This window comes from Myotis davidii, unplaced genomic scaffold (genome assembly GCF_000327345.1).
Source record: "Myotis davidii unplaced genomic scaffold, ASM32734v1 scaffold496, whole genome shotgun sequence".
In the NCBI taxonomy this organism is placed as follows: Eukaryota; Metazoa; Chordata; class Mammalia; order Chiroptera; family Vespertilionidae; genus Myotis; species Myotis davidii.
In genome coordinates this window covers 6,430,215-6,441,062 of record NW_006289398.1, presented here as the reverse complement: position 1 = coordinate 6,441,062, position 10,848 = coordinate 6,430,215, and the positions used below count along the sequence as shown (strand labels likewise).

General features: G+C 59.9%; 1 protein-coding gene across 2 annotated transcripts in view; it reads left to right on the top strand.

The window, feature by feature from the left end:
- ARL15 (ADP ribosylation factor like GTPase 15) overlaps positions 1–7,523 on the top strand; it is a 213,964-nt gene extending 206,441 nt beyond the window's left edge. For both annotated transcript variants that reach the window (XM_006761775.2, XM_015562656.1), the window contains one exon: positions 5,768–7,523. In XM_006761775.2, the coding sequence (XP_006761838.1) occupies positions 5,768–5,920 (153 nt within the window). In that variant the 3' untranslated portion in view covers positions 5,921–7,523. The remainder of the gene's footprint in view (positions 1–5,767) is intronic.
- Positions 7,524–10,848: the final 3,325 nt, after the last annotated feature.

Genomic DNA, 10,848 nt, shown 5'->3' with positions numbered 1-10,848 from the left:
GGGGACTGATGGGGGCCAGGGGGCTCCCCGCTCCCGGCGCTCAGCTTGTCCGGTGCACGAGGGTCTCTGAGCCCCGGACGCAGCAGGACGGGTGTCCTGCGCCTGAACGCCAGGAGCCTGAGTCAGTGTTTCATAAAAGGATAGAAACCACTGAGGTAGACGGAGGCCATTCCCGGCCTCGCCTGTTGAGTAATTTGCTCATTTCGGGAACTTTCTTCAATCCAGTTAATAAATTATGTCTTTCGGCTCTTTCAAGGAAGTCCTTGGCCTGGTAGCCTAATTTAAGAGGGGGGGGGGTGCGGTGCTGCACGAGAGAGGGGTGGCCCTGGCCTGTTTGGTTCAGTGGTTAGGGCGTTGGCCTGCAGACTGAAGGGTCCCGGGTTCGGTTCCCGTCAAGGGCACGTACCTCGGTTGCAGGCTCCTCCCCAGCCCGGGCCCTGGTCGGGGCGCGTGCAGGAGGCAACCAATCCGTGTGTTTCTCTCACATTGATGTCTCTCTTTCTCGCTCTCTTCCACGCTCTCTAAAGTCAGTGGGGAAACTCCCTAGGGGAGGAAGACAGGAGTCGGTCACGCGAGTTTATCTGAGCAGAAGCTGGGGTCCAGCAGGCGGAGCTGGCCGGGTGCCTGTGGCCCTCGCCACCTCCTCTCCTTCCTGCGTGAGGACGAGCCCTGGGATGGGCACCTGCCGAGGGCCCTGGGTCATTCCCCTCCCACCACGTGTGGTGGAGACCCGGCAGCAGGCCGTTCGTTCCTGAAATGAACACGGCGAATGCCGTTCCCATGCCGCCGTTTATATGGCCCTCTTACTGGCGTTCACCTCCTGGGTGTGTATGGTTAGCACGAGCCGTCGTCGGGCCGGCACCAGCATTAGATGATTTTATTTTCAACTGCTGGCGTGAAATTGCCGTCTTACTGCCCTGGCTGGTTTGGCTCAGTGGATAGAGCGTGGCCTGCAGACTGAAGGGCCATGGGTTCGATTTCCTCAGTTGCGGGTTCCGTCCCCGGCCCTGGTTGGTGTGCACGGGAGGCAGCCAATCGATGCGTCTCTCTCACATCGGTGCTTCTCTCTGTCTCTCCCCCACCCTTCCACTCTCTCTAAAAAAAAAACCAAAACAAAAAAATCAATGAAAAATATCCTCAGGTGAGAACTAGCAAAGCAGTTTGCCATCTTACGGGAACACCGTGGGGTGCGGGGGCAGGAGCGTCATCATCTGAAGGTGAGATGGGACTGTGTGTGGAGCCCGAGTTTGCTGCCCAGGAGAGCGGGGCGCATGGAAGGCGTCGGGCGGCCACCCGTGTAAGGGTGTCCGTGGCTCGGAGACGCGTGTAACGGAAAAAGCGAACGAGAAGGCGTGACCGAAGCCCAGTGTTACCATCGACAGGAGCTTCTTGGGAAAATCCTGACTGTGGGCCCGTGTGATGACGGCGTTCCCTGTGAGCTGACGCCAGCGCCGCAGGGTGAGTGCACGGCGCTGAGGCAGGGGTCCTGTCCGCACGGGGCCCATATGCAGTCCCTGACCCTAAGCAGCCCTCACACTCAGGCCCGGCCACAGAGCCCAGGCCGGCCAGGCCCCGCGCAGGCGGCGGGGGGACCGAGCTGCGACCCATTGCCGCCCCTCAGGCAGACACAGCTGTGGGTGAGTGATGCCCCCCCCATGCCTCGTAACCTCCTAAGATAGAGTCCCGACCCCCCAGTGGGCACTCTGACGCCAGGACCCTCCCCGCCCGTCCGCCCAGTGGGGCAGTGCATATCAATGAGTATTAAGTTGAAAAAATGCTCCCAGAGTCAATTTCACGGTGAGTGCATCTAGTTAAGCGGCCACTTAACGCGCGCTCGCTGGGCGGCAGACCGTTTTATATGCCGGCCGCGCCTGTCTCACACGAGCCGACGGGTCGTCTCTGATGTGTGGGGCGTCCGTGCGTTCATTCTCTCTCCTGTCTGGCCCGGACCTGCCTCCATCCCATACGTGCAGGGGGAATGTTCTCAACATCCACCTCCGATTGCCAGGAAAAGTGCTGCCTACGCAGGTTTCTTCCTCGTTACAGTATTTGACTTCTTGAACTAAAGTAAAATCATCACTGAGTGTCATCCCCAACGGGGGAGACACAGAACCCAGTATAACCCCTCAGAGAGGTCAGGGCCCCCAAATGCTGCTCTTTGGAAAGAGTTGAACAGAAATGATCACAGACAAGAAGGGGAGAGGAGAGAAGGAGGCGTGTGTTGAGGGCCGTTGGGCTCTGGGGAGGGGGACCTGCTCCAGGTGGTGGTGGGACATCTCACCCGCGCCTGCACCTGCACGGAGGCCGGCTGGTGCTCCCGCACAGCAGTGCTTCCAGCCCCGACACAGGACGGGCCGTAAGAGCTGCGCACGGGGTGACCGGCCGGCACGGGGCTGCCACTTCCTGGTCCCCGTTGCTCCGTGAGGGGGACCCGTGCCACTCTGTGGTCATATCCCTGGGACGTGCTCGTCTTATGTTTATCTGTCAGTGACACACTCAGCACCTTTCAAGGGTTTCAACATCCCAGGGCCGTGGGCGAGGAGGGGCCGCTGGCGCTTTGAAGTGGCCGCCAGGAATGCGCTGAAGAATTTTCATGCCCGGGCACTCGGCCTCCGGCCCGGCCTGGAGCTGTCCCCGGGCCTGTGCGCTCCGACAGGGGAAGGTCACCCAGCTGAGCTGTCCCTGAGCGTGGGCCGGTCAGACAGCCATCTGGAGGCCCCTTGCCAACCGGCATTCAAGGCGTGCGCGCCCCGCGGGGCGCGGTGGGAGGTAGACGGCCGCTCCCGGAAGGACAAGGTCCCAGCTCTTCACTTGCAGAGGGCCGTGGCGAAACACCCTCTCGCGGCCAAGTTCAGGGCTGTCGGTTGGATTCCCTGGGCCAGCGGTGGGAGAGAGGGCGGACACCCTGATACCGGATTTGCACCCAGGCTCCTGAGCGGGTGTAGATGAGCAAACCCCTCCCCTTGCATCGTTAGCAGCACGGCACCCTCGACGGACACGTGGGCTCCCAGGGGCCCTGCACCCTCTTCCCCAGCCCTGGCAGCTGTGTCACCCAGACCCTCCTCCCACCATGGGGTTCAACTTGTGTGGCCTCTCTCCCAGACACAACACTCACTGCCTCCTCACGCCCCTGTCCCCAAAACCCCCCTCACCTCCCCCCACTCCTCCCCCTCACCTGTCCGTAAAGCCCCCCACGCCCACCTTGTTTTAAGTGGACAGCGGTGAGGAGCCCCTGGCACCAGCAGTGCCCCGGGCAGGTCAGATGGCAGTAGGTCCCGGTTCCCAGCTGGTTGTCAGCTTGGCCCTGGGGACCACCTCGGATGGGAGCTTCGTTTCCGGGTCAGCAGGAGCGGCTCCTGAGACGCAGCTGCTGGCTTAGTCTGCGTGCGCCCCACGCCAGGCTGGTCCTCAGTGGCCTCAGAGCAGCCTCATGGGGAGCTAAAACCTCGCCGTGTGTGTGTGTGTGTGTGCACATGTGTGCTTGCGTATGTGCGTGCATGTGTGCGCGCGCATGTGTGCACGTGTGTGTGCGTGCGGGCGTGTGTGTCCGGAATTGCAAAATGTCACCTATTTGGTGATCATGTAAATCTCACATTGTTTGCAAATGAGCTGTTAACAACTACCAGGTTGCGTCTGTGCGTTTTCGAGTGAACCCTTTGGAGGTCTTGTCGGGAACACGCACGGTCGTGCTTATCCTTCTCTGTGTGAATCGGGGGGGAGTTCCTGCCACCAGACCTCTTCCACCGCTGATACTCGCACGCTGTCCGCTAGGGGTGAGGCCAGGCCTGTGGCGAGGGTGCGACTTCCTTCCCAGGCCAGATCGTGGTGGCCCCGGGCCCCTCCTGATGGAGGCTTGTGGGTCAGGGACCAGGTGCGTCACCAGCCCGGGCTCCTGCCTCTGTGTGGAGGGGTGGGTGCCCTTTGAAGCCCGCTCCTGGGCGAAGCCAGCACCTCTGACTGTAAACCCCTGGAGTGTGGCCTGCCCTGTGCTGGGGCCACACAGCGGTTTGCCATCCTCTTGGCTGGGAGGGTCCCCAGGCCCCGAAGAAGAGAAATGAAAAGGAGGGAGCTGACGCTCTCCCTGAGGGAGAGTCCTCATGGGATTCTGACAAGCCCCCGGCAGCGTTTCCTGGGGCCGGGGGCCCACTTTCTGCCTCGAATGAGATTTTCGTTAACTCGGAACCCGCTCAGGAGCCTCCACTCCCCAGGCCTCGTTTCTTAGTGATGGCGACAGGAAGCAGGAACCGCAGGCACCTGTGCAGGACCTGGGGACGCGCTTGCACTGTGCACGCTCATGTACGTTCCTAAGTGGCGGGAAACTCCGTGCGCTTCTCCCTCCTTCTCACGGACGAACGTGCACATCTCCGTGCCACGAACAGCGTCTCTGCTGCCGACACTGGCCTGGTGCTCCCGGCGATCGAGGCAACAGGAAGGCGTTTGGGAATGGTGTTACGAGTGGGACACTCCGTGGTTCTGGGTCAAGACCCACAGCTGTGGGCGGGATTCTAGAACGTTCCGGGCTGAGGGGAGCCCTTGGCGCTTCCCATGACGCCTGGGATGGAAGGAATGTGTTGGCCAAGAAAGAGTTGGACATGCCTCTGCTGAGGTGGTCCCGACCGTGTGCTGTGTTACGGCCCCTCCCTGGCTGGCCATACAGAGGGTTGGCGTGAGGGTGTCGGGGGTCGTGACCTTAGTACTGTATCATGCCCTTGGAGGGAAGGCCATCGGTGCTAGCGGTCATGATGATTTGAAATGTATTTGAAGCCGGGAGTTGGTGATCCTGGACACTGCTCCTCGGTATCCCAGCCGGCACCCTAAGCAAGACCCGTGACGGGTCAGTGACCCAACCACATCTAGTTCTAGGTCTGGATTGTTCCCTGTGGCGTCCGGGGCCAGGAGGGGGCGCTGGGAGCCCTCACGCGTGCAGGTGTATTTGTCCATGTTTGTCTATACCTGCACGCCCTCGGCTCCCACCCTCTGTCCTGAGGCCATATTCCCCGTCTCAGAAACACATACCAGATATGGAAGGCGTGAGAAAAGAGTCGATTGTATTTTTGTTCTGTGTGTGTTTGATCCAAATAACTGTCTTGAGTAGAGGATCGAGTGCAGACGGTGCTGTAGGTTGTCGCCCGTTCAGGAGGTGATGGGCTGACAGGTGCGAGGTCGGCCCTGCGGGCGTTCTGCATGCCGGGTCCTTTCTGGCATCTGCAGGGTACTTTGCCCCGGGCCATCGAGCCTGGGGTTCTCTCCTCAGCTTCGCCGGACCCCCGGTGAGAGTATGGATGGCGCTGCAAGCGGGCCATTCGCCCCAAAGAAACAGCCCGGACAGTGTGGCTCAGTGGTTGAGCATCGACCAATGAACCAGGAGGTCATGGTTAGACTCCAGGTCAGGGTACATGCCTGGGTTGTGGGCTTGATCCCCAATGAGAGGCATGCAGGTGGTAGCCAGGGGCGTGTAAGCTATGCTCTTCTCTCTGTTTTGTTTGTTCTCTCTCTCTCTCTCTCTCTCTCTCTCTCTCCCCCCCCTTTCCTTTCTGAAATCAATAAAAATGTATTTTAATAAAGAAAAAGGAAAAAAAGACATTCCTGGGTCACCCAACACATCCCCGCATTCTAACCACAGCCGTGATGGGATTCTAGAAAGTTCTAAGCATCACAGTTTGGACAGGTTCTCCTTGAAACCCCCTACTTGATCGCTCTTGGCATGTCGGGATGAGAAAGGTCCTGGTGTCATTAACAACATGCTGGTCTTCTCTGTCCCCTCAAGGTCAAAAAGTACTTCGAGCTGGAGCCGCTGGCGCGCGGACAGCGCTGGATCCTGCAGCCCTGCTCGCTGGGCGACGTGGCGGCGCTGAAGGACAGCTTCTCCCGGCTCATCCAGCTGCTGGAGGAGAAGGACCAGGAAGCCGCCAGGATGTGAGCCTGGCGGGAGCTGTTCCCGGGCCTCGCGCCTCGCGCTCGTTCTCATTTCACGGCGTTTGGGGTAAGGCGTCCTCGTAGATCGGCGTCTGCTTTCCTGTTATCTCAGACTCATCTCTCTGCCCCAGAGAGCATTCCGCACGCCCGTGGACGGCCGTCGGCATGAACGCCAAGCACACACTACTGAGGGACTCGGTTCTCTGTTTACCACTACCCATCTCCGCCGCGTCTCTCCTGCCCCACGTGCCCCGCCTGCGCCGTGGTGACGGAGCACAGGGCTCGCGGGCACCGTCCCCGGAAGGATCCGGGAGACTCGGAGCCCTGCCTCCACCCCCCTGTTTGGGGCGCAGTGTTCTGTGACTGGGCTCCCCAGAGTATGTGTCTCATTTCACCATCTCTTGGGGGGTATGTTATGTTATGTTATTTTTTAGTGTTTTGTATACTGGCCTTACAGATTATGGGAGGAAAATGAGCACCAGAAACTCCAATTAACCCGCATCAAAATGGACCGTCCGCCACGGGAAAGCGACTGAGGATTTAGGGACAAGACGCATAGTTTCCGTCCCTGCGTCTGAAGTCCCCGCTCCCCGTTCCGAGACGCGTTCTAGGACACCGAGGCACAGCGCTCGCGTCCGATTCCGGCGTCGGCAAGCCCTTGGCGTTTTTTAACGGAAAGGTTGTCCTGCACAAAGCCGGGCTGTAACTTACTATCGGGGTCTTTTTCTAAAAATCTTGTGTCTGATTAAAATAGAAAAAAATAATTTTTTAAAATAACAGGTAACGTTTTTAACAGCCACCCAACAGAGGCTTATCTGTGCCGACAATGGTGTGAGCGGCGTGGATTTGACCGACGAGAATCACGTGTCCATCCAGCCGTCACGCGCCCCATTCTGTGAAAAGGCGTGTCGGTATTTCCCGTGTAAACCTCGATTTTCCGGGGTCTCCATGTGCCCCTACCAGTACGCGGGGACTGCGGCAAGTACACAACTCTAGTGCCCAGTCAGTCTTTGCAACGAACGTTTTGTTTCGTTTCCCTGACGGTGAAGTTGCATAGAGATGAAGGCACAGTTTTCCTGAAGCTTGGCACCTTTGGCCTTTTCTAAATCGGGGTAATCGGGGCTATGGAGGTTTGCAGTTGAAATACGCTTGGGCACATTTTGTAGATTTTTGACCACTTGCGATTCTAAGTGGCCCAGTGACAGAAACTGCCCCTCCCCTGAGCACTGGAAGCAGGTCCGGGGTTTTTAGGGCTGTGGCTGAGCCCCAAACACCGCAGCCTGCGCTGTCACAGCCGCACCGCCATGGCGACGGGGCGCCATCACGCCCTGGAAGGTGTGGCGTTAACCGCAGCTTGTGTGGTTTCACCTTGTAGGCGGGTTTTAATGAAATCATTACCTTTGAGCCATAAAACAGCATCTTGAAGCTTCTTATTTTTTTTTAATTGAACGGATCCAGAAGATGCATGTTCACGTTTGTCTGCGGTGACTTGGGTGTCTTGACACTCTAGCCGCGAGCAGCACAGCCCCGTCCCCCGATGCCCAGGCCCGTCCCCCCGATTCTGTCCTGTGTGCTCATCCTCCGTGACAAATAAACGATGATCCGCCGCCTCCTCGCAAGCTCATTCCATGCAGGGTGTCGTCTGTGGAGGCGCGGCTGACTGCCCGCAGCCATCTGCTCGAAGGCTTCCCGTGCGTGTGTGCATGTGTGTGTGTGCGTGTGTGTTCACGGCACGCCTCCGCAGCCGCCACTGCCTGCCCGCCCGCCGGCGGGAAAACACGATCTATCAGTGCCCGCAGCAGCTGCCTTTGACAGGTTCCTGTCTGACGCCTGCTGCTGTACAACTGTCAGGAGGGCCCCTCCTCGTCTAGCAGCTTCCTGTCCTCGTGACCCTGGAATGTGCCACGTTTCGGAAATCCGCATGGGGGAGGGAGCCTCGGCGGGTGGGCGGCGGGCGCGCGTCCTGTGCCCACTGTCAGTCACGGCCACAGGTGGCCTGGTGGGCGGTTCCGTAGCGCAGTCTGTTCTGTACTCCGTCCCTGCCTGCTGGTCACATTGACGGGAGTTACCGGTTTTGTACCTTCTCAGCGGAAGCAGGTGCCTTTTGTAACGGCGCCTCATTTCCACGGCGTGACTCTGTCCCTGTCGCCGGGAGTGCGGCTGCTGGTGAACGCCACGCCCTGCCTCTCTGTGGCCGGCGGTTGCGAGGCCGCAGGACTCAGTCGTCCTGGTTTATAGTGACCGCCCCCCCACGCACACGCGCACGCACACACACTCATACACACACACAGACGCACACACACGCACACACACAGAGACACACACACACACACACACACACAGACGCGCGCGCACACACACACACACACGAAAATACACGCTAGGCAGAGCCGGTGTCAGACCCGTCCTTTCGGCTGGGAGTTGGTTCTGTTGACACCGGGGGCCTGTGTGAACCTGCAGAACAGGTTCTGCTGCTCCTGGTCAATACCAGTGATGGACCGACCTCCTAGGAAGCCACCCGAGGACTGCGCCAGGCGAGGAAGATGGGTTTGTGGTTTGTCCCGGGCACAGTTCACGTGGCTGGAACCTCCCCCCACCTCCCCCCCCACGTGAGGGGAGACGTGGGTGAGGTGTTACCCCCAGAGCAGCTGGGAGGCCTTCCGTGCCCTTAGGAAATGGGTAACATTGTAAGCGACTCGGAAAATACTGCGCAGTGGCAGGTCCACCTCCAAGGATGAGCTAGCTGTGAAAGACAGTGAGAGCAATGAAAAGATAGAAGGACGGAAGAAGCAAGAGAGAAAAAGGAGGAACAGTGCATAATAGAAGCTGAGAAGTGCACGCCCGGCTTGGCCTGGCCCCGTGCGGCCGTCCTGCTCACTGGCCCCGTCCCTCCCGAGCGGGCGGCCGTCGCTGGGTTTATAGTGACTGGGTCACTGGCGTCGCGCCCTCAGCAGCTCCCGTCCCTGGCTCCACGCACGGCAGGACGGGAGGTTTCGGAGCCGAAGGGGTTTTCACATCCAGACAAAATACCCGACGGCCTCTATCCCTGTGGAGTGCGTTTCATTACCCGGACCTCACGGTGCCACAGACAGGAGGAGGGGGTGTGGATGGGAGGGAACGGGGTGGCCCGGGGTCCCTCATTTTCCTGGCTTGGAAGGGGGGTCTGTGTTATGCAGAAGCTTTAGGAGAACAGGATTCCTCAACTTCTCCCCCCTCAGTCTTGGAGATCAGATCGGAAGTTCCCCAGGAGAGGCGTCCTCGCCTCTGGGGCATGCCTGGCTCCTGTCCCGTGAGCCTGGGGTTACATGATTTGCATCTCAGGGGTGACTGATGAGGCCATGGTTTGGCACCCTGCTCCTCCCCCAACGCCCCCTTTAGCCCTCCCCCATGACTTGGGAACGGAAAAGGGTCCCTCTGAGACTCAGAGCCTCAGTGGGCCCCGCCCCCTCCCTCTCCCCTGCTCTTTGAATGAAACCTAAATGGAAAATGGGAAGCTTCCCACTGTGCCCTGGGAACTGGGAATTCTGGCTTCTGTCCTGGGGATTCGTCTGTCTGACCGGCTCCGTACGGCTACTTTCTGAGGCCGGAGCCCGCAGGGCCCAGCACAGCCTCCAGCACACGGCCCCCGCCCTCCTGGTGACGGCGGGGGCTGGGGGAGGTAGGGGGGTGCAGAGAGCGCGCCTCGTGTCTGGGGTTTTCTCCAGGTCCTCTCCTCCACCTGCTCCGTGAGGCTGAGAAAGGCACCCCCCTGTTCCCAGGCTCAGCGTATGCTCTGGGTCCCTCTGCTCAGGTCCCCGCCCGAGGGCCCCTGGGACGCCAGGTGTGCAGTCACTGCTGCAGGGCACAGTGCAGGTGGGGGCGTGAGGCCCACCTGGTGTGAGGCCAGCCTGAGCCCTGACCCCCACCACACACCTGCACGCACATGCACGCACACGCACACAAACACGCACATGCACGGGCTGCTCTAGTCCACATGCCGACACCTGGACAACGGAGCTGCCTTCAGGTTGCACTGGGGGAAATGACCTGCAAACTGCGGAAGAACAACGGGCCCTTTTTCCTTCTCTCCTGTTCCAAGGTCTCTCCCTCCTGTCCTGACACTCGGCCTCCCCTGCGCAGGCACCAGCCTGGCTCTGGCTAGAGCCGCCTCCAACCACAGAGCCGAGAGGCAGCCTGTCCCCGGAGCAGGAAGCCTGGCTCAGGCCTGGGGACAGGCCCAGACCCTCAGGTCCCCCGGCCCTGGCCCTGCCCAGACCCTCAGGTCCCCTGGCTCTGGCCCTGCCCAGGCCCTCAGGTCCCCTGGCTCTGGCCCTGCTGCCTCATGGGCTGTGGGAAGGGGGAGAGCTGGAGGTTCAAACAAGCCTGAGGGCACCTGCCTCAGCCCACCTGCCTGGGGGGTGAGCTCCAGCCTCCAGCCCCACGGCTTCCGCTGACCAGCAATTCCTGGCACGGCCTGGGCTCCAGCCTCAAACGTGTCACCCGGAGGCCGGGCCTCCTGGAGCTCCTCGTCCCTGCAAGCTCAGCCCCCACATTCAGATCCCTGGGCCATGGTCCGAGACGGCTAAGTCAGTGTCTGAATGGGAGGCCCAGAATCTGTATTATAGTTTTATTTTTTTAAAATATTTTTATTGATGTCAAAGAGGAAGAGAGAGAAATGTCGATGAGAGAGAATCATGGATCGGCTGCCTCCTGCACACCCCACACTGGGGATGGAGCCCACAACCCGGGCATGTGCCCTTGACCTGGAATCCAACCATGACCTGGTTCACAGGTCGATGCTCAACCACTGAGCAACACCAGCCAGGCGGAAACCTGTATTTAAAAGCTCCCTCGGTGACACTGACCACCTGCCTTTAAGGGTCTGAGGGCTGCGGCGGCCACAGCGGCGGTGAGTTAGCATCAGGACCTGTGTGTCGGGCCATGACCTCCACC